General features: G+C 44.1%; 1 protein-coding gene across 7 annotated transcripts in view; it reads right to left on the bottom strand.

Moving 5' to 3' along the window:
* phldb2b (pleckstrin homology-like domain, family B, member 2b) overlaps positions 1-21,147 on the bottom strand; it is a 46,325-nt gene extending 25,178 nt beyond the window's left edge. The window contains exons 1-4 of one of the 7 annotated variants that reach the window (XM_042298950.1): positions 20,750-21,147; positions 7,520-7,576; positions 7,154-7,274; positions 6,145-6,327 (exon numbers count right to left, since the gene is read on the bottom strand). In XM_042298950.1, coding sequence (XP_042154884.1) covers positions 6,145-6,327; positions 7,154-7,274; positions 7,520-7,576; positions 20,750-20,782 — 394 coding nt within the window. In that variant the 5' untranslated portion in view covers positions 20,783-21,147. Of the gene's footprint in view, positions 1-197; positions 258-819; positions 1,155-6,144; positions 6,328-7,153; positions 7,275-7,519; positions 7,577-20,749 lie in introns of those variants that run through there. The other 6 variants (XM_042298951.1, XM_042298952.1, XM_042298953.1 and 3 more) reach the window with 6 other exon arrangements.
* Between the last annotated feature and the right edge of the window lie 3,166 nt (positions 21,148-24,313).

The following is a 24,313-nucleotide window of genomic DNA, read 5'->3' as shown; positions in this document are numbered from 1 at the left end:
TCTCTCAATAACCGAGTCCCAGGAAGGCAGATAAAGATTTCCTTTGGCGTCACTTCAGTTCTACTTTCTATGACCGCAGGCTGTTTTTTCTTGTCAAGTGAAAGACAACGACGTGATTGGTTGTTTGTGAACTACAACCCCGAGGTGCGCGCGATAATACCATTCTTCACAAAGGTGACGCGTACGGTGCTGCTTACCTTGTTGACGTCAAGGTAGCCTTTTCAAATTTGATCGTAGGTCATGTAGTTAATTTCCTCCTGCAAACGTAGACAATATAAAAGACTATCTGGAAAGCATTTAAGCAGGAAGTTCTTATCTCAATTATACAATTTATGGTTGCAACAGAGCAAGTGTGACGCAAATGGTTTGCTGTTGCCTACCCTTGCTATATTCCTAAAACATTTAGCCTAATCAAGAGCAGCTGACAAACAACAATTCGCCAAACAATGAAAATTGCTGTATCATAAAAATGAAACGTTTCCTTCAAGGAGCAATCTGCAGTTGCTTCATCTATTTTGGGAGTTCTGAATTAAACGTACCCATTGATTCTTGAAAAATATAACTTATTCTTAGTTTAGTTCAACGGTCGTACCGCATCAGAATCCAAAATATAAGCTTGTTTCACTCCAATGTTTGTAAACAAACACTATATAGCCTCAACATGGTTAAAACTATACTTTTTATATCATGGATGGTCAGACCTTATTGTCGTTTTCTAGTCACAAAAGGCTACAAAACCAAATTGATGTACACATGCACGCGCACTCACAGGGGTCTTCCAATTCAGGGAATTTCTGAAATGAGGCTATCTTTACTAACCTTTTTACAGAGTCCCATTCAGCGAATACAACTGCGGTATTTTCGGTTATTTCTCTATGTCTGAACAATTACCATCGCGTTCTTATCCTCCTTCAACCCAGTCCAAAGCTCCAGAAATGACTCGGGACTTCGGGGTTCAACAGATTTCCATCCAGATGGGGTTGAGGTAAGGAACGCACCAACTCTCCAAAAAAGGGGTGGTGACGCCTGCTTGACGCGAATAGACTGGGGTAAAAAGCAAAACCCTCCCCTAAGACAGTTTACGAGTTCTGAATGAGATCAAAAGCAGCCGCTTGTAAAACCCCAAACTAATGTATTTGATTAAAAATGCATTTCAGTTCAGCTAAAACCGTCTCGGACCCCGTTCTCTGTTGGTTGGAACACAGTGGTTTAAAAGCCAGAGGTATTTGGTCCCCGCCCCCTTACTCTATTTCTTTGTCTACCTAGCCTACTTTTCCCTTCTCTGTGGAAACACCTTGAGAGGAATGTTACCAACCTCACATCTATAGAGCTCAACAGCTTAGAGGGAGAAAAGAACAACTCACACTTAAATAGATGTGATTTTTTATCAAAGCCATATTTTTCCAAATTCAGCCTAAATGTTAATTAGATAACAACTTTGATCTGACGCACAGAAGAACAGCTTCGGAAAACTACTCAATAGAGAAGGGGAAGGAAAGAGAGACAGTGGACTAGAAAATAAGTGAAAGCCTTGGACAGAATGGAATGAGGTAGAGAACTGTGATGAGAGAGAGAGACTGCATGGTATAGGGTGGAGAGAAAAGGAGAAAAACATCCACTCTGATATTTTCAGAGAGTGATTCCTCACAATACCAGGACAAAAAAAGACCATGATTTTGGGGATTTTCACAAAATGTAACTCTGGAACATTGATATTCCCATGTAGAGTATATAGGCTATTATATTCAAGAATATATAGACATTTGACTAATCAAAATGTGTATATTTGCTAATTCATGTGTTTTTTTATTCATAAATTAATGTAAGACATTTTTTATTGAAATCAAAATACTACCATATTACAAAACAATTGTTGACACTTCAAATGACCATTTCTGCTTAGTAGCCCCTAAAGATCAAATTTTATAGTGTCTTAAAATACCACCTTGCATCCCAATGGCTGGCTTGCTTCTGAAGCTAAGCAGGGCTGGTCCTGGATGGGAGTCCAGGTGCTGCTGGAAGTGGTGTTGGAGGGCCAGTAGGAGGCACACTTTTCTCAGGTCAAAAAAATATATCCCAGGGCAGTGATTGGGGACATTGCCCTGTGTCGGGTGCTGTCTTTTGGATGGGATGTTAAACGGGTGACCTGACTCTCTGTGGTCACTAAAAATCCCATGGCACCTATCGTAAGAGTAGGGGTGCTAACTCTGGTGTCCTGGCTAAATTCCCAATTTGTCCCTCATCCCATCATGGTCACCTAATCATCCCTGGCTTACAATTGGCTCATTCATCCACCCTCCTCTCCCTGTAACTATTACCTGGGTCGTTGCTGTAAATGAGAATGTGTTCTCACTCAACTTACCTGGTAAAATACGGCTTACATTTTTTTTTAAACAAAAAAAAGGTGGCCTGGGTAAGGCCAGAATTCCATAAATATCCCATATTTGATCAATTATTTCTCAATTATGCTTTTAGAAACAAATGTCAAATATATGTAAACAATCCTTCCTCCAAAGGGACATTCTATGGGTTAAATTGAGTAAAATTCACTAAAATAATGGTATTTTTTTGTCCTGGTTTCGTGAGGAATCACTCTGCTCCTGGCAGACATGTTCAGGGATAGTGTTTCTGTGTGTGTGTGTGTGTGTGTGTGTGTGTCTGTCTGGTGCCTCCACATCATCATATTGATATGAGTCAGCAGTATGGTTTATAATCTCTGTTATTGGCAATACTGAGCAAACACAATATGCGTTTCCAACAAAACAGTCCAGTTACATCACTTTGTGTGTGTGTGTGTGTGTGTGTGTGGCTAAAGTCTGTAGCCTGAGAGATTATCCTAGAGGATGTTTCCATTTCACGCTCTCTTTCTCTAAATCCCACAAGGTTCTCTCGCTCTCTGTTCCTTCTTCTCTGTCCTTACCATGAACTCTCCCATTCTCTCGCTCTCTGTTCCTTCTTCTCTGTCCGTACCATGAACTCTCCCATTCTCTCAACCTCTTGCCCTCTGTCCTGGCCTTTTTGTCTTCTTATCATCCCTCTCTTTTCACACTAAGACGTTTTTCCGCCTTTTCTTTGTATCTGAAAGGTATTGCAGGTGTTGTGCCAAAAATCTCCCCCTGCCAGAGCCCCCCTTTGCGTAAACACGCACACACTCAATTCTTCATTGCTAAGACTTGCTTGCTAGTTGAGATTTCTTCACGCCAATGTCAGTTTAGCCTACATTTCACTGATCTTAGTAGCAGCATTTTTTATTTGTGTCCTTCAAGGCAGCTGTCAATGATCAAGTTAGGCTACGTTTCATTTTTTATTTTTTATGGCGGTTTGATCGCAGGGGAGGCACTAGTAATGTCTGCAGTTTTCGGTTTGGCTATTTGTTTCAAGTGTATTGGTCTATAAATACATCTCTTTGCCAAAACTTGTCATCTCTCCCATTTCTTATTCAACCAGTAGTTGTTCTGAAATGTTTATTGCGTGCCTACATTTTATTCCCTCCTCTATGTTTAATATAACATCCATACATATTCACGTTGGTTGCCTATCTTGACGTGAAGTGTGAGAAAGTATTTGACTCCGATGTGTGCCACAGAAAGTATTTGACTGTAGTGACACAATTAAGGGAATTAGAAGGGGGGGGGACTTCGGCAAGGCCATTTTCTTGCCTTCCAACCCCCCTATTGATCTCATTCATTTAGACGTAAAATGATTCAACTCAAAATATGCCATTCAGTTGTTTTGGACCTGCCTAAACAAATTCTCAATGAATTCCTTTTTGATGCTGTATAGTCAATGGATTTATTCAAATAGACGCCCACCCACATCTGCACACCACTACTACCACTTGTCAATGGCATGCCAGCATGGGCACTGGAGGTATAAAAGGCATACTTTTTTATTTAACCTTTATATGCAGGCAAGAATGTGGTAAAAATGGGCCTGTTTGAAAGGGGGTCATGTAAACATTGACTTCTTTTTTTTACAGGCAAAACACCGTAATTCTTATGTGAGCGCAGTATAGAGACAACACATTGGTCTCCAGTACGTATACACACCAAGATGTTGTCAATATTTGAGTCAGCTAGCCACAGTGAGAAAAGAAACAGGTCAGTCAATATTTAACTGACAGTGGTCAGACCAGTCCATGACAGAGAGCTGGGGAAGAGGTGTGGAAAGAGAGAGGGAGATTAATGGGGAGAGAGGGAGGGAATGTGAAAATAGAGGAATGTGTTTGCGTTCTTGTTTACACCTTCCAAAAACCCAAAGAAGGAAAAAGAGAAAGGAATGTTGGGTAATGAAGGGGAAGAAAACGAATGAAAAGGAGAATGGATCAAGGATGTAAAGATGAGAAAGAGAGAGAGAGAGAGAGAGAGACAGAGAGAGAGAGAGATAGAGAGAGAGACAGAGAGAGAGAGAGAGACAGAGAGAGAGAGACAGAGAGAGAGAGAGAGACAGAGAGAGACAGAGAGACAGAGAGACAGAGAGAGAGAGAGAGACAGAGAGAGCGAGAGAGAGAGTGACAGAGAGTGACAGAGAGAGAGAGAGAGAGAGAGAGAGAGACAGAGAGAGAGAGACAGAGAGAGAGACAGAGAGAAAGGGAGACAGAGAGAGAGAGAGAGACAGAGACAGAGAGAGACAGAGAGAGAGAGAGACAGAGAGAAAGAGAGAGAGAGAGAGAGAGAGAGAGAGTGACAGAGAGAGAGACAGAGAGAGAGAGACACAGAGAGAGAAGAGACAGACAGAGACAGAGAGAGAGAGACAGAGAGAGAGAGAGAGAGGACAGAGAGAGAGAGACAGAGAGAGACAGAGAGAGAGAGTGACAGAGAGACAGAGAGAGAGAGAGAGAGAGAGAGAGAGAGAGACAGAGAGAGAGAGAGAGAGAGAGAGAGAGAGAGAGAGAAAGAGAGGAATGGAAAAATACGAGTGTGTTCTCTGCAGTTGGAAGTTGTGAGTCATGGCATTGTAAACAACAGGAGCTATCCATTCCAAACCAAGGATAATTAAACTAAAAGGCTAATGGCTCAACCACACACAAACACCACACACACAGCTTCACAACAGCCAACTTGACACAACTATGGGAAGCATTGGAGTCAACATGCGCCAGCATCCCTGTGGAACGCTTTCGACACCTTGTAGAGTCCATGCCCCGACGAATTGAGGCTGTTCTGAGGGCAAAAGTGGGAGTAACTCAATAGTAGGAAGGTGTTCCTAATGTTTGTATACTCATTGTATACAGGAAGGAAAAAGCTAACCACACATGCGCGCGCACACACACACACTCATAGGCTGAATATATTTAGCATGGGCTCTCAGAACCTCAAAAAGTTCTACAGCCGCACAATTGAGAGCATTCTGACTGGTTGCATCACTGCCTGGTACGGCACCTGCTTGGCATCCGACCACAAGGTGCTACAGAGTTAGTGCGTATGGCCCAGTCCATCACTGGGGCAGAGCTCCCTGCCATCCATGACTTCTATACCAGGTGGTGTCAGAGGAAGGACCTAAAAATTGGCAGACTCCAGCCACCCAAGATATAGACTGTTCTCTCTGCTATCGCACACCAAGCGGTACTGATGCACCAAGTCTGGAACCAACAGGACCCTGAAGAGCTTCTACCACCAATCCATAAGACTTCTAAATAGTTAGTCTGGGTAGCTAGGTAACTATTTAACTATTTGCATTGACCCTTTTGGCACTAACGTTTTTGACTCATCACATACGCTGCTGTTACTGCTTATAATCGATCCTGTTGCCTAGTAACTTTATCCCTTCCTATATGTACATATCTACCTCAATTACCTCATACCCCTGCACATCAACTCGGTACTGGTACCCCTTGTATATAACTATGTTATCATTACTCATTGTGTATCTACAGTATTATTACGTGTTTTACTTTTCTATAATTTCTCTACTTTCTTTCTCTCTACATTGTTGAGAAGGGCCTGTAAGTAAGCATTTCACTGTTAGTCCACACCTGTTGTTTACGAAGCATGTGACGAATAACATTTGATTTGATTTGTAACCAATGCAGTCAAGGCACACAGGCAAGGCAAACAACACTGCACTTAAACAAGTACTACCAGTAGGTGGCGACAAAGTGTGTTTGTTTGCGGTCCTGTGTGTGCATTCCTCTGTATATCTCACCTTGTGTGAGCGGGACAGGTGATGTCACAGGGACGCCGTCCAAGGAGCAGAGGTTCCCACAAGGGTCGAGGATGATGACCCCTGATGTGTTGATGATGATGCAGTGTTCCGCCTCGATACCTACACCCTGGATGGTGATGTCTTGGGGTACCGCTGCGTCCTCACGCCCGATACGGGTCACTCCTGGAAAAATTTATGTTATGTCGTTGTGGGTAAAAGTTGAGTTGACTTTAGATCCGATTTTTTGGGGGTGAGTGTTGCATTGTTAGGCTAGAGAGTTATATAGTCAGCTAAGCTTAGCACATCTGTTTAAGAGAGTGTTTAAGTCTCCCTACCAGTCAGTCTGATTCTGTGTGTAGATCTCTGTTATCTCTGCTACCATCTACACCCTGTTGGCTTGTTAACAAGATATCTGTTTGGAATACTGATGAACCAGAGACACCTGTGGTGTCAATGACTGAAAAGGCTATAAATACACTGTAATTATGTCATTATACAGTAAAAATACCGTGACCGTGTGCATGTGTGCTTGCATGTATGTGTGTGCACTTGTTACAGTGTGTGTGCGATTGCATTTGCGTGCATGCGTGTGTGTGTCTTTAGTGTTCCCTGAGGGAGGAAGTCAGCTTGGCTCCCTGTCCTGGCTCTATTGTGACCTGATTTCCTCCCAGAGTATCACATCCCCCCATCTCCCTTTCTCCCTCTCCCCATTTCTCCCTCTCTCTCGCCCAAACTCTCTTTCTCTCTCTCCCTCTCTCTTCCCTCTCCCCATCTCTCTGTGTCCCCATATCTCTCTATCACCCCTCTCTCTCTCCCTTTCCCTCATCTCTCTCTCCCCTTCTCCCTTTCTCTCTCTTCCCCTCTCTCCCTTTCTCTCTCTCCCCCTCTCTCCCTCACACCCCCTCTCCCCAGTAGCAGTCACCATGGTTACAGGGGGTTCTAGGGAAACAGATAAAAGGGACATGGCATGTATGGCCCAATCAAGTATGTGTGTGTGTGTGTGTGTTACCTTCTTTAAGGGGCAGTAGGGTGATAGCCACACTCAGTCTCCCACTACCCAGGCTGACCAGATGTGGTGTGGCTGTTTGGACCTTCAGGCATTTCCCTGTGTCTATCAGGTCCAAGGGAGACTGGGAAGAAACATCCACACATTTCATATACAGTCAAATAGTTAATTAATATTACATCTTAAAAGTATGCTCGTGTTCTTTCTTTTCATGAACAACCCATTTTGTAAACTCTAACAACTTATTTTGAAAATAAACTGAAAGCAGCTTTCCATAGTGCTGCTGGGCCAAACTATAAAGATCTTACTCTAGCACCTATTCTACTACCAGTACATTGTGATGTAGCTGAGTGAGATATCTATTGTCACCTGTGGCTCGTCTGGACTCATCTGGTCTGACTCTGGCTGACAGAGTGTCTCTGGGTCCTACAGGAGAGAAAGGAGAGTGAGGTTAGACTCGGTCAAACACACATATACTGTAAAGACACAGAGAGGCCCAGAAAGCTAAACACACACACACACACCCCAACATCTGTAAAACCCGGGAACCCGTGTGAGAAGCGGGGATGCCCACAGCCGGCTGATTGCATATTTAGAACAAACACAGAAACGTAAACACATGCAGGCACAAAAAAAAGTGTTGATAGGGTACAGAACGCGGTCAGACCATCAAATAATTGGCAATTATATTACTCTTATAGAATTTCCATATGGGCCGAGGATATTAGAAATGTAATCAAAGCCTATTGGATGATAACTTGTTTTTAACTAGGACAGACAAATTTATAAAGGACTTTTTACGACATAGCGAAGACATCAAAACTATGAAATAACACATATGGAATCATGTAGTAAACAAAAAAGTATAAAACAAATCAAAATATATTTCATATTTGAGAATCTTCAAATTAGTCACCCTTTGTCTTGATTACAGCTTTGCAAAATCTTGGCATTCTCTCAAACAGCTTCATGAGGTAGTCACCTAGAATGCATTTCAATTAACAGGTGTTCTTTGTTAAAAGTTAATTTGTGGAATTTCTTTCATTCTTATTGCGTTTGAGACAATCAGTTGTGTTGTGACAAGGTAGGGGTGGTATACAGAAGATAGCCCTATTTGGTCCATATTATGGCAAGAACAACTCAAATAAGCAAAGAGAAATGACAGTCCATCATTACCTTAAGACATGGCTGTTTATTTACCACCACAGACAGATGCTGGCACTAAGACCGCACCCAGTCAGCTGTATAAGGAAATAAGCAAACAGGAAACCACTCACCCAGAGGTGGCGCTTCTAGTGGCCGGAGACTTTAACGCAGGGAAACTTAAATCAGTTCGACCTGTCACGACTTCCGCCGAAGTCAGCCCCTCTCCTTGTTCGGGCAGCGTTCGCGGTCGAAGTCACCGGCTTTCTAGCCATCGCCGCTCCATTTTTCATTTATCCAGTTGTTTTGTCTTGTTCCCTGCACACCTGGTTTTCATTCCCCAATCACACTACATGTATTTATTCCTCTGTTCCCCCTCATGTCTTTGTGTGAGATTGTTTTGTCTTTCGTGTCTATGTTGACACGCTTTACTGGTATGCGTTTATTTTGTGTTTTATTTCACGAGGTATGTTATTGTGTTTATACAATATTACTGTGACTGTTTGCTCGTTTGCACTTTTGCATTGGCTGGAGGTTTCGACGCAGTGGCGTCCGTCTGTTGGTTTCTCCTGCCTAAATAAAGTGTGCGCCTGTTCACAACTCTCTGCTCTCCTGCACTTGACTCCGCTCCCTGTACGCATGCCATTGACACAACCAAATTTCTATCAACATGTTAAACGTGCAACCAGAGGGGACAAAATTCTAGATCACCTACCTGTACTCCACACACAGAGACGCGCACAAAGCTCTCCCTCGCCCTCCATTTGGTAAATCTGACCACAACTCTATCGTCCTGATTCTTACTTACAAGCAAAAATGAAAGCAGGAAGCACCAGTGACTCGGTCTATAAAAAAGTGGTCAGATGCTAAACTACAGGACAGTTTCGCTATTACAGACTGGAACATGTTCTGGGAACATCAGTCCCTGGCTTTATCAATACATTTTTTAATTTAACTAGGCAAGTCAGTTAAGAACAAATTCTTATTTTCAACAATGGCCTAGGAACAGTGGGTTAACTGCCTTGTTCAGGTGTAGATCAACAGATTTGTACCTTGTCAGCTGGGGGATTTGAACTTGAAACCTTTCGGTTACTAGTCCAACGCTCTATCTACTAGGCTACCCTGCCACCCCTCCAATAAGTGCATCGAAGACGTCGTCCCCACAGTGACTATACGTACATACCCCAACCAGAAGCCATGGATTACAGGCAACATTCGCACTGAGCTAAAGGGCAGAGCTGCCGCTTTCAAGGTGCGGGACTTTCAAGGTGCGGTACTAACCCGGAAGCTTACAAGAAATCCTGCTATGACCTGCAAGGAACCATCAAACAGGCAAGGCGTCAATACAGGGCTAAGACTGAATCATACTACACTGGCTCCGACGCTCGTCTTATGTGGCAGGGCTAGCAAACTATTACAGACTACAAAGGGAAGCACAGACGCGAGCTGTCCAGTGACATGAGCCTACCAGATGAGCTAAATCACTTCTATGCTCGCTTCGAGGCAAGCAACACTGAGGCATGCATGAGAGCATCAGCTGTTCCCGGACGACTGTGTGATCAAGCTCTCCGTAGCCGACTTGAGTAAGACCTTTAAACAGGTCAACAGACACAAGGCTGCGGGGCCAGACAGATTACCAGGAGGTGTGCTCTGGGCATGTGCTGATCAAATGGCAGGTGTCTTCACCGACATTTTCAACATGTCCCTGGTTGAGTCTGTAATACCAACATGTTTCAAGCAGACCCCCATAGTCCCTGTGCCCAAGAGCACAAAGGCAACCTGCCTAAATGACTACAGACCCGTAGCACTCACGTCCGTAGCCATGAAGTGCTTTGAAAGGCTGGTAATGGCTCACATCAACACCATTATCCCATAAACTCTAGACCCACTCCAATTTGCATACCGCCCAAACAGATCCACAGATGATGCAATCTCTATTGCACTCCACACTCCACACAAAAGGAACACTTACGTGAGAATGCTATATGGCGTTCAACACCATAGTACCATCAAAGCTCATCACTAAGCTAAGGATCCTGGGACTAAACACCTCCCTCTGCAACTGGATCCTGGACTTCCTGACGGGCCGCCCCCAGGTGGTGAGGGTAGGTAGCAACACATCTGCCACACTGATCCTCAACACTGGAGCCCCCCAGTGGTGCGTGCTCAGTCCTCTCCTGATCTCCCTGTTCCCCCACGACTGCATGGCCAGGCATGACTCCAACACCATCATTAAGTTTGCAGACGACACAACAGTGGTAGGCCTCATCACCGACAACAACAAGACAGCCTATAGGGAGGAGGTCAGAGACCTGGCCAGGTGGTGCCAGAATAACAACCTATCCCTCAACGTAACCAAGACTAAGGAGATGATTGTGGACTACATGAAAAGAAGGCCCGAGCACGCCCCCATTCTCATCGACGGGGCTGTAGTGGAGCAGGTTGAGAGCTTCAAGTTCCTTGGTGTCCACATCAACAACAAACTAGAATGGTTCAAATACACCAAGACAGTCATGAAGAGGGCACGACAAAAACTATTCCCCCTCAGGAAACTAAAAAGATTTGGCATGGGTCCTGAGATCCTCAAAAGGTTCTACAGCTGCAACATCGAGAGCATCCTGGTTGCATCACTGCCTGGTACGGCAATTGCTCGGCCTCCGACCGCAACTACAGACGGTAGTGCATACGGCCCAGGACATCACTGGGGCTAAGCTGCCTGCCATCCAGGACCTCTACACCAGGCGGTGTCAGAGGAAGGCCCTAAAAATTGTCAAAGACCCCAGCCACCCCAGTCATAGAATGTTCTCTCTACTACTGCATGGCAAGCGGTACAGGAGTGCCAAGTCTAGGACAAAAAGGCTTCTCAACAGTTTTAACTGATAATCATATGGCTACCCAGACTATTTGCATTGTGTGCCTCCCCCCAACCCCTCTTTTACGCTGCTGCTACTCTCTGTTTATCATATATGCACAGTCACTTTAACTATACATTCATGTACATACAGTGCCTTGCGAAAGTATTCGGCCCCCTTGAACTTTGCGACCTTTTGCCACATTTCAGGCTTCAAACATAAAGATATAAAACTGTATTTTTTTGTGAAGAATCAACAACAAGTGGGACACAATCATGAAGTGGAACGACATTTATTGGATATTTCAAACTTTTTTAACAAATCAAAAACTGAAAAATTGGGCGTGCAAAATTATTCAGCCCCCTTAAGTTAATACTTTGTAGCGCCACCTTTTGCTGCGATTACAGCTGTAAGTCGCTTGGGGTATGTCTCTATCAGTTTTGCACATCGAGAGACTGAAATTTTTTCCCATTCCTCCTTGCAAAACAGCTCGAGCTCAGTGAGGTTGGATGGAGAGCATTTGTGAACAGCAGTTTTCAGTTCTTTCCACAGATTCTCGATTGGATTCAGGTCTGGACTTTGACTTGGCCATTCTAATACCTGGATATGTTTATTTTTGAACCATTCCATTGTAGATTTTGCTTTATGTTTTGGATCATTGTCTTGTTGGAAGACAAATCTCCGTCCCAGTCTCAGGTCTTTTGCAGACTCCATCAGGTTTTCTTCCAGAATTGTCCTGTATTTATCTCCATCCATCTTCCCATCAATTTTAACCATCTTCCCTGTCCCTGCTGAAGAAAAGCAGGCCCAAACCATGATGCTGCCACCACCATGTTTGACAGTGGGGATGGTGTGTTCAGGGTGATGAGCTGTGTTGCTTTTACGCCAAACATAATGTTTTGCATTGTTGCCAAAAAGTTCAATTTTGGTTTCATCTGACCAGAGCACCTTCTTCCACATGTTTGGTGTGTCTCCCAGGTGGCTTGTGCGCTTGGAAACACTACAGCCAAAATGGGAGCCACCTAGAAAAACTACAATTTCTGGGTCATTTTTCCAAAAACCAGCCTGAAACTCTTTCTAAAGACTGTTAAAATCTAGTGGAAGCCCTGGGAACTGTAATTTGGGAGGACTTGGGCTTATAATTATAATACTAGCCATTGAAAACAGTGGTAAACTGAACATTTTGGGGTGGGAGGGATGGTTTGTCCTCGGGGTTTCACCTGCCATATCAGTTCTGTTATACTCACACACATAATTTTAACAGTTTTAGAAACTTTAGAAAACACTATCTAAATCTACCAATTACATGCATATCCTAGCTTCTGTGCCTGAGAAACAGGCAGTTTACTTTGGGCATGCTTTTCATCCGGATGTGAAAAAACTGCCCCGTATCCCAATGAAGTTTTAACCAGCATGGCTACCACAGCATTCTGCAGCAATACGCCATCCCATATGGTTTGCATTTAGTGGGACTATCATTTGTTTTTCAACAGGAAAATGACACAATACACCTCCAGGCTGTGTAAAGGATTTTTGACAAAGAAGGAGAGTGATGGAGCGCTGCATCAGATGACCTGGCCTTCACAGTCACCCAACCTCAACCCAATTGAAATGGTTCGGGATGAGTTGGACCGCAGAGTGAAGGAAAAGCAGCCAACAAGTGCTCAGCATATGTGGAAACTCCTTCAAGATTGTTGGCATTCCAACAAGCTGGTTGAGAGAATGCCAAGAGTGTCACACCCTGATCTGTTTCACCTGTCTTTGTGCTTGTCTCTACCCCGCTCCAGGTGTCGCCCATCTCCCCCATTATCCTCTGTGTATTTACACCTGTGTTCTCTGTTTGTCTGTTGCCAGTTTGTTTTGTTTCGTGAAACCTACAAGAGCTCCTGTCTGTTCTTGCTCCTTTTTTCTAGTCCTTCCCAGGTTTGACCGTTCTGCCTGTCCTGACCTTGAGACTGCCTGCCGTTCTGGACCTTTTGCACCCTCTCTGGATTACTGACCTCTGCCTGCCTTTGAACTGTCGTTCGCCTGCCCCGTACTAGAAATAAGACTAACAGAAATGGAATAACGTGTCCCCTGAAAAAAGGGGTGGGGGTCAAAATCAAAAGTAACAGTCAGTGTCTGGTGTGGCCACCAGCTGCATTAAGTACTGAAGTGCATCTCCTCCTCATGGACTGCACCAGATTTGCCAGTTCTTGCTGTGAGATATTACCCCACTCATCCCTCAAGGCACCTGCAAGTTCCGGACATTTCTGTGGGGAATGGCCCTAGCACTCAAAAGTTTGGACACTCTCCGATCCAACAGGTTCCAGACGTGCTCAATGGGATTGAGATCCGAGCTCTTCGCTGGCCATGGCAGAACACTGACATTCCTGTCTTGCAGGAAATCACACACAGAATGAGCAGTATGGCTGGTGGCATTGTCATGCTGGAGGGTCATGTCAGAATGAGCCTGCAGGAAGGGCACCGCATGAGGAAGGGGGATGTCTTCCCTGTAACGCACAGCATTGAGACTACCTGCAATGGCAACAAGCTCAGTCCGATGACCGCCCCAGACCATGACAGACCCTCTACCTCCAAATCGATACCGCTCCAGAGTACAGGCCTCGGTGTAACGCTCATTCCTTCAATGATAAACGCGAATCCGACCATCACCCCTGGTGAGACAAAACCGCGACTCGTCAGTGAAAAGCACTTGTAGCCAGTCCTGTTTGGTCCAGCGACGGTGGGTTTGTGCCCAAAGGTGATGTTGTTGAGGACCTGTCTGACAACAGGCCTACAAGCCCTCAGTCCAGCCTCTCTCAGCCTATTGCGGACAGTCTGAGCACTAATGGAGGGATTGTGCATTCCTGGTGTAAATCGGGCTATTGTTGTTGCCATCCTGCACCTGTCCCGCAGGTGTGATGTTCGGATGTACCGATCCTGTGCAGGTGTTGTTACACGTGGTCTGCCACTGCGAGGACGTTCAGCTGTCCGTCCTGTCTCCCTGTAACGCTGTCTTAGGTGTCTCACAGTACAGACATTGCAATTTATTGCCCTGGCCACATCTGCAGTCCTCATGCCTCCTTGCAGTATGCCTAAGGCACATTCACGCAGATGAGCAGGGACCCTGGGCATCTTTTTTTTGGTGTTAATAAAAAGGCCTCTTTCATGTCCTAAGTTTTCATAACTGTGACTTTTTAATTGCCTACCGTCTGTAAGCTGTTAGTGTCTTAATGACCGTTCCACAGGTGCATGTTCATTAATTGTTTATGCTTAATTGAACAAGCATGGGAAACAGTGTTTTAAACCCTTTACAATGAAGATCTGTGAAGTTATTTGGATATTTACAACTTATCTTTGAAAGACAGGGACCTGAAGAAGGGATGTTTCTTTTTTTGCTGAGTTTATATATATATATAAACATACGTATATGGGGGGTTGGATGATGCAGAAAATTACATTGATGGAATATACAATCTACCTGCATTATTAAAGCTGAACTACCCCCTAAACAATTGTTTTTTATAAATACATATATTACAAAAAATACCCCCCCCACCACACACACACACACACACACACACACACACACACACCACACACTCACAGAAACCTCTCTCCAAGCACAGCTGCCACATGTGAGAGAATGTCTGTGTGAAAGTGTTCCAGAAGGGAAAAATCACTTCAACAGGGCACAGGCTGGAAGGACACACACACACACACACACACACTCCAGTGGGAGGAATGGGTTGGAATGTTCCATGCCATTTTCCCACGAGTGTATGGGAGTGTTTGGCATGCCCATGCCCACATTGGGGGACACACATACACACACAGACACGCACACACACCACAGTGGCACTCTACAACCATGACTGTGACCATGAGTGGTTGTCTCTGGTCAAACCGCCCCGAGGGACCAAGTTCACCACAGAAGACCACAACCTTAGTTTTTGGCAGTGGTAATGACAATTCCACCCTAAAGGCAATGGAATGAGATGGGACAGAGATTGTGAATTGTCAACTATTGATTGGAGTGGGGTTTATTTCAGAGCTCTGTGTAAGAATTAAAGTGAAGGCCAATAGCAGCAAGGGGAGGGATTAAACACAGAGAAAATATTCATATAGATATGTATACAAACAGTAAGAACACCAGAATGACATGATGGGGAGGTGTGTCTATGTTTGTTGAGGTTCTGGGTGGGTTGGCCTTGGCGAGTGATCGAAGTATGTTTACCCCTACCACATGCACACACACACAGACGAGTGAAACAGCACAGCTGAGATGATTAGAGCCTTGTTAAAACCCCATCAACCGCACCTCCTTCCCTTCAATCACCCCTCCTTCCTTCCTTTCTCTCTCTCGTCCTCCAGCTCCTGCTCCTTATCCTATCATTCCCCTCCATCCTCTTTCTCTCCTTTCATTTGTCTCTTCTCAGCCGTCCTCTGTCCCCTCCTTTGTTTCTCCTCTCATCTTCTTTACTCCTCTTTCTTCTATTCTCTCCTCTCATCTCCTCTCCCCTCCTCCATGTTCCTCTACTCTTTTCTCCTCTCCATGGTCCTCCCTTCTCCTCTCCTCCTCTTCATACCTTTATTATCATCTCTCTCCTCCTCTCCTCCTTTCCTCTGCAGAGGAAACACAAATCACCAGCCACTCCAGAGCACTTCCTCTAATTCAGAACTCTCTTCCTGTCTGAGCTCACTTCCTTTACGGTGCAAAAGCACCATTGCCCCTCTACAGACACATTCTCTCTCACACCCATGCCCACGCACGCACACACACGCACACATGCACGCACACACGCACGCACACACAGCCAACGTCTCAAATCAGCTCTTGTCTTTATCACATTTGCTTCCCGACATCACATCATGAGAGAACACACACAAACACTCAAACACAATCATGTTCACACACACATCCTACTCCACACTTCAGAGAAATGGGTGTTACCTTCATGCAGGTGTATTCCCAGCAATCACTCACACACACTCTTACACACACACAACGGATAATCGACAACTGATAAATGGGGTATGTATGTGTGTTTGAGATGAGCAGATGTAGTTGGAGGTCAACAGCAGTTGAAGTAGAAGTGCTCTTCATAATGACAGGAGCTGCTTTACGATCACCCCTATCCATCTTCACGCCTCCCACTTCTACACATCCCAAAACAACACGCACCCAGGTGAGCAGGCAAGTCAGGGCAGGTGTTTGGCCTCGTTAAGCTTTAGCGGAGCACTCAGGTGTGTCGCCCCGGGATACAGAATTCTGAACTACCCTCAGCTGCCACATTCTTGGGTGTGTGTGTGTGTGTGTGTGTGTGTGTGTGTGTGTGTGTGTGTGTGTGTGTGTGTGTGTGTGTGTGTGTGTGTGTGTGCGTCCGTCCATGCATGTGTGTCACATTCCTATACATCTATAGGCTCTGGTGATGGGGATCGGATCCCGGTCCATGTCGCTCCTAAAGGAGTTCTAACCCAGAGATGAATGCGTTTTCATAACAGAGGTCTACTGCTTAAGGTAGAAATGGCAGTAGACCTGCTCTGCTCTTGCTGATCAGAAACTTGTTTGTGTGCTGCCTAACCAATGGCTGTGCTTTGTAGGCCTACAGTGGCAGTTCAGGAGGAGAGTCAAAGGCTTCTTCCGATTTTAGTTGTTGATTAGGCCTAATCCCAAAAAATGCACTATCTTGCGCTTGGACTAACCTATAGGATATGCTTTGTTCAGTTTGAGAAGGAGAGCACAAAGATGTGAAGGAGGACTAGAGGTCAACTTTGACAGCATGATACTACTATAATTAATTTTATTAAAAAATAATGTTTCTTTCCCATGATGTAGGCTTATTTAGCAGAATTATTCACTTCACAATAAGCCAGATTTGAGAAAATGACATTGTGGAGCTGAAACTTCAAGCAGCAGCTGCGGCACAATTAATCGGCAATGAACATGGTACTGAAAATAGTCAAATTTGAGTAAGCAGCATAATTCATTTAAACCGTTTTCATTTGAATTTACTAACGAGGGCTTTGTGTTGGAGCCTATTGCTTCCTATTTAAGAAATAAGAAGTAGGCCTACCTGTTTGACAGACTAAATTAGGCTATAGGCTGCTATATCCATAGATATTTAGGTCATTTCCTCGACCTTCCATGTACTCTTTAAATAGCCTTCTCGATGTCAGTGAAGAGCTGCTAAGTTAAAAACCAAGACTCAAATTGAGGGGGTATAAGAGGCCTACTTTTTATTATAGAAAAAGCACAGGCTTACCCCATGTTAGCTTAAGATTGTTTAGGAAAATAAAACGGATCCGATTGTATAGTGATCTATAACAGCGCTTTGGTCTGCGATGCTTTATGCTAGAAACAGCTGTTTCTTTGACATTCAGAGGCTGAGCTACAACCTTCTATTACCAAGGAGACCAAAAATGTACTTACTTGGGAAGTAATCAAATTCTGTCACTATCAATTGATTAAGCTATTCACTTTCTGTGCAATAAAAGTGACCTTCTCTCGTTGGGTTAAGCCACGGAAGAAGAGTAGCCAGCAGTTTTTATGAGTCAGTAGGCCTACTCTGTGTGGGGTGGAAAGGTAGGCCTAAGTTTTGAAAGTACAATGCTCAGATTCTTAATGACGTCTCAGATTTAATTATTTGCAAACAGGGACAGTTTAGTTGCAAAACAAGACACACTGATTTGACATTGAAGAAATATGATAAAAGGAACACATAGGCCTATCTCTCTGTCTATTCTTAGCCTGTAATTTTGGTAATTTGTGTGGTATTAAAACATATTTTGATAATATGTAAAATTACATAGAATTTCATGAAATGGTTATAAAATGACTTTTTTATGACCTGCAAATACGATGATAGATTCATGCAATGCTTTTGCTTTTACTATAAAGGAGATCTTTCCATTCCTACTCTTGTCCACGGTGGTCTGTGAACCCACAACCTTCTGGCCCGCAGCCCTGTGCATGATCAAAATTCCTGCGTTGACATGTAATGCTTTCAGGACAAAGCATAGTTTATAAAACTGCATATCTAAGGCTCTGGTCTGTCCAAGAAGTGGGGGTAAAGGGTAGACATGTGCTCTCCTGTCCACCTCATGTTTTAATGATCATTTGGGGTACAGGGGAGGGTCACTTGTTTTTTGTCATGTGTTCAGTGAGGGTTTAGGTCAAATATATTTTGCTGAAGGGAGGGCCATCCATTTTCTTTTCAGAGAGGTCCAATTTTCTCCATGTAACCCTTATTATAAATAACATTCACTCCCTTACGGTCTGTGGTGTGGGCCTTAGGAGTGGGGGTGTAAAAAAAGAGGAAACTGTACGCAAGCTCACTAATTTAATATCTCTCTCTTCCACTCTCTCTTCTGTCTTTCTTTCTCTGGCCGGTCCCTCCCAACATTCCATGTGAGGTCTCCTTACGCTGACAAAGCTCTTATTGTGTCCCTGCTTCTGCCTAGTCCCCTCTGGGTGACACACACACACACACACACAGAAACACTTATACATGAGGGTCGAGTGTGGCCACCCTTCCCTCCCTCCCTCCCTGTCTCACTCTAATCACTCTGGCTAATCAATGGCTTAAATTGATCAGTTAAGTACCCGGGAGAGGAGAAAGCTGTCTCGCAACTCTGGAGAGAGAAACCTACACACACTTTAGAGAGTCACACACACACACACTTGGGCGAGAGTGACCTTTAGAAAGAAACCCCCCTCTGTCTCTGGATTCATCCTCCGCATGGCCTTTCTAACCTGTGTGTGTGTGTGTGTGTGTGTGTGTGTGTGTGTGTGTGTGTGTGTGTGTGTGTGTGTGTGTGTGTGTGTGTGTGTGTGTGTGTGTATGTGTGTGTGTTTTAATAAGTGTAGGAGCAGAGCTGAAGAGTTGCTTAATAAATCCTAGCCTGAACCCCTCCTCAAACACATACATGTAGACCAGGAAGCTCTTGTTTTCATTGTGATAATGCTGGCATCACCCTTAAGCAAATAAAAAAGTAATAATGAATCCAAATCAACATATGACAGGATGACTAATATTGGTACAGCTGAAAGTCACTGAAGCTAATCTGATATTTAATATGAAGGTATGCATTAGGAAACCCAAGATTACCTACAGTATATACTATATGCGGTGGATCAGCTAGTGCTTTGACTTGTAGAAGGATGGATATCAGACAGATACTAAATTAGTTCTGAGTCAGCTGACCTATACGGTTTAGATGCCAAGTCACTCTGGGATAGACCAGACATTAGAGTGGGAGATGAAAGAAGGAGAGGGAAATGTGAGGAGGAATGGAGCGAGATTGCAGGGTGGAGATTAGGGAGAGGGGAGAGGAGGAGCACAAAAGGGAGAGTCATCAGGGGAGAGAAAAAAACAGACAGTCCCTCAAACAGAGAGAAAGCAAGAAAATGTATAAAGCATGAAAAGGGATGGTGGTTGTTTGGATGAAAAATAGGGTAGTAAGAGGTAGTCTGTATCTGTTTCTCACGAGGATCTATTCCCTCATATCTGACCAGACTCTGAAACTCCCCTCTGGTTCTAAGTAGAAACAGACTAGAGTGAGATACCACTCTACAATAGTATCTCCCCACTTGGCTATGCCTGTGGTTCCTAAACGGTACACTGCTTAGACCCACCTAACACTATCTTCTGCACCACCAAGTAAACAAATTTTGTCTCAAACTAGAAGAACTCCGTCTTTACCTTCAATCTGAGAAAAATATGGAAATACTAACTATTTCAGGAAACATTGCAACACTTTCTCCACAGTCTGTGTAGAGACAAACCGCTAAATTAGGTTTCTCTTCCTTCCTTCCACTGTTGTGATTGATCGTCTCATCACACGGACAATGTGCCACTGGCCTGTCCGTCTCACCTTCAATGCTACTATGAGAACATGGCTAGGCTGTGTAGCTCGTGAAGCTCAGGTCAAATTCTACATTCACTCTGGCTTGAAAAGATAAGGCTGGATTAAAGGTTATAGGGTCAGGGGGTATGGTCTGATACACACTGGGGTTATATAGTAATGCTGTATGTTGTGTACCAGGTTCATGTTACATTAAACTCCACCTTCCCATATAGACTGACCCAGTTACCTGTTGAGAGAGGGAGCTTTATCTTCTGCACATGTCACCAACACTATCAGAATACCTGGGAACCGAGAGGGCGTGGTGTACCATACAGTATACAGATCTTGGATAATTCACGTGATCATATTCTGTATACTGTACACAACATTCATGCGTTAGGCACAGGCTTGCCTGCGCAAGACTTGTATTCAAAGCCATAGCCAATATTGGCATGCAGGGTGCACAGCAATATAAAATCAACAACCGTGTTCTTTGTGTGTTCAAAAATAACAAAATATGCAATTAAATACGGATTACTGAGCTATAATCTGTCATTGTGCTGCTAAATGGCTCACTCAGGAAATTAACCTCTAAAAGAACAACGGAACCGGTAGTATAGGACTAGCCTACCGGTTAAAAAAAAAACATTTAGGCTAATATAACAGAATAACATGTTATGAAAACGAGGTAGGCTATAAATAACATATAGACCTTGTCACGTGTAAATAATACACCGAAATAAACGTAAAACGAATAGAATATCAAGGTTACCGTTGTTGAAACGGTGCTGAGAAGCTCGGTCATGACGAGAGAAGATTCCAACACAAACACAAAAGTCCCCAAACTTTCTCTTTAATAAAAAATCCAAGCGGTTCTGCTGCTGTCACTTTCCTCTGAAACCTTGTCCAGGACTCATCACTGGCGCATTCCACCGCTGGACCGAGAAGTTCAACCGCACTCGCGGTTCTTCAGGAGAGACTTGATGCGCCGTCCTCACCCACAAACAAAATATACATACATACACATACACACTGAGAGGCTGGCCGTGTAGCGCACAGGAATGCACAACAGCTGGAACAGGACCTGGGAAGAACAGGGACTGGACAGGGGGCGCGCGTGCGTGTGCGCGTGCTCAAATTTACAGTCATAATGGGTAGGTGTTAACAGACACCTCTGCTTGACCTCTTCCAACTCCTCATCTCCTCCTCTGAGAAAGATATCTAAATTGTGACCTCCTCTTCGGATTGAGACAAAGTCCCCTTTACGCATGTAGCTTTAATTAATTTAAATCAATTCCCTTAGAGCTGCCCTGACTGCAAGAACGTTTAGCAAACCTAATTACTTCAGTTATGTATTTCATTGCATGGTGACTAGCCTATTTCAGGGGAAAATAAAATATAATGACAATATAGTTCCTAATGTATCCTAACTCAGTTAGAGCTATGGTTAGAACGTTGAAATCCCTTAGCCTATACAGCTAAATGATTTTAATTCCCATTAAAAAAAATCCATCTTCTATGTAACGGAAGCCTCAAGAGAGCGGTGGTAAAGGCTAATCGTTTCATCGCATACCTGCCGTCCGCAGGTGCGAAACGGAATTTGCCCTGCTAGGCACTGGAGTACGCCGTCAGCACGCGAATCTCTGGTGTTTTTTTGTCAATAGTCTGTACAAGACCCGCTCAATTTACGCACGCGCGTGCAGCTTCCCAGGTGGCTCGCGGTGGTGTGGCGCAAAGATTGTCTATTATATTGACAAGATATTTGAGTGACCGCTCTAACAATGGAAATACATGTTCTCAGAGATGGGAAGGCAGGCGGGAGGAGGAGAGATCAGTTGGGACAATTCTAGCATATGAGTGGGCAGATACGAGTGTGACCAACATGCCATAGGGATAGAGAACTAATCTTTGTATCTGTGCCATTATAGCTATGTGACAGCATGGGACAGAGCCATTGAGGCTATCTCCATTTTAAAGTAGTACATTTTCTTCTTCTGCATTGACAGAACTCATAGGAATCCACACCCAGTTGACTACATTAAAATGGTGCAAGCCCTCGATGGCAATGTCCATGCTAAAATGGGCTATAGGCTATCCATGATGAGTCCTCTATCTATTTCTATGACAACAGGCACAACTCTGATATAATGTTTTTTTTCTTCTCCAAAGTTGCTGAAATGCCACGTGCATCCAATTATATCAGTGCATTTGCAGCAACATAACCCCTACGAAACGTCTATTCAATCAAATAGCCTAATGTATCAAATGAGCAATTCCATTTTTTATTTTTTTTTACCAGATTTGACACTCATTGATCTCCATACAAAAACTCCTCACTTCGTGGGCTTATTTTCATGGACTGATTTTGGGTGGGGTAAAACCTCTTGCTTCACCTCTTCCTCTCTGTGTGGCAGGAGAGGCTACCCAGGATCAGAGGGGGCTATCTGACAGAGAGGACTCAGCATAAACAGGAAAATCCAACTGTCCCGCCCAATGGCAAGAATGTACATTTGTAACCAATCACCCAATACATTTAAAGGTCATTGAATGAAAGGTCCCATCTTGTTTGTAATGGACAAATTGTTTAATTTTGGCAATGTCACAGGTCACCATGTATCCTACTCCTAATGTGAAGTGATTCTCCATGTAGGTCAAAAAGCCTTTTAGAGTTAATTTCCTGCAATTCAACACATTTTGCCATGGGGCGCAGAGAAGATATTGCAATTTTATAGCTAAATTCATGCAATTCAAACATTTTTGCCATGAAAAAGGTCCAGTTTTACAGGTTATTTCCTGCAATTCTACACATTCTGGCATGACTTATGCCATGTTAATATGATATCTGAGTGAGAACAACTAACGAAACAAGTTTAGATAGCTGGCTAGACTAACTTACCAACCTATAAAATGTTAGCTGACATATGCTAATCGAGTGAGCGTCAGTGACTGACATAAGATAAACATTCCTGATGCACAACCAATTGTCAAAATTGGACCTTGTGTATTCTACTATTCTAACTCTTAACAGTAAGTTGAGACCCCAACTCTGTTCCTAATATATTACACTGAGTATACCAAACATTAGGAACACCTTCCTAATATTGAGTTGACTCCAATGCTTCCCACAGTTGTGTCAAGTTGGCTAGATGTCCTTTCGGTGGTGGACCATTTTTGATACACACGGGAAACTGTTGAGCGTGAAAAGCCCAGCAACGTTGCTGTTCTTGACACATACCGGTGCGCCTGGCACATACTACCAGACCCTGTTCAAAGGCACTTACATGTTTTGTCTTGCCCATTCACCCTCTGAATGGCACACATACACAATGCATGTCTCAAGGCCTAAAAATATATTTTTAACCTGTCTCCTCCTCTTCATCTACACTGATTTAAGTGGATTTAACAAGTGACATCAATAAGGGATCATATCTTTCACCTGGATTCCCCTAGTCAGTCTGTCATTGAAAGAGCAAGGTGTTCTTAATGTTTTGTATACTCAGTGTATGTGTTTCTACTGTACATAACTAAAGTATGTGGACACCTGATCGTCGAACATCTCATTCCAAAATCATGGTCATTAATATGGAGTTGGTTCCCCCTTTGCTGCTATAACAGCCTCCACTCTTCTGAGAAGGCTTTCCACTAGATGTTGGAACATTGCTGCGGGGACTTGCTTCCATTCAGCCACAAGAGCAGTAGTGAGGTTGGGCACTGATGTTGGGCTATTAGGCCTGGCTCGCAGTCGGCGTTCCAATTCATCCCAAAGGTGTTTGATGGGTTGAGGTCAGGGCTCTGTGCAGGCCAGTCAAGTTTTTCCACACCGATCTCGACATCCTATTTCTGGATGGACCTCGCTTTGTTCACAGGGGCATTGTTATGATAAAACAGGAAAGGGCCTTGCAGAAAATGTTGCCACAAAGTTAGAAGCACAGAATCGTCTAGAATGTCATTGTATGGTGTAGCGTTAAGATTTCCCTTCACTGGAACTAAGGGGCCTAGACCGGACCATGAAAAACAGCCCCAGACCATTATTCCTCCTCCACCAAACGTTACAGTTGTGACTATGCATTGGGGCAGGTAACATTCCCCTGGCATCCGCCAAACCAAGATTTGTCCGTGGACTGCCAGATGGTGAAGCGTGATTCCTCCCTCCAGAGAATGCTGCTCCAGAGTCCAATGGTGGCGAGCTTTACACCACTCCAGCCGACAGCTGGCTTTGCGCATGGTGATCTTAGGCTTGTGTTCGACTGCTCGGCCATGGAAACCCATTTCATGAAGCACCCCGACAAACAGTTATTGTGTTGATGTTGCTTCCAGAGGCAGTTTGGAACTCGGT

The sequence above is a fragment of the Oncorhynchus tshawytscha genome, linkage group LG16, assembly GCF_018296145.1.
Source record: "Oncorhynchus tshawytscha isolate Ot180627B linkage group LG16, Otsh_v2.0, whole genome shotgun sequence".
Taxonomy (NCBI): domain Eukaryota; kingdom Metazoa; phylum Chordata; class Actinopteri; order Salmoniformes; family Salmonidae; genus Oncorhynchus; species Oncorhynchus tshawytscha.
Note: the sequence above shows the minus strand (reverse complement) of the source record. Positions and strands in the feature narration are given on the sequence as shown.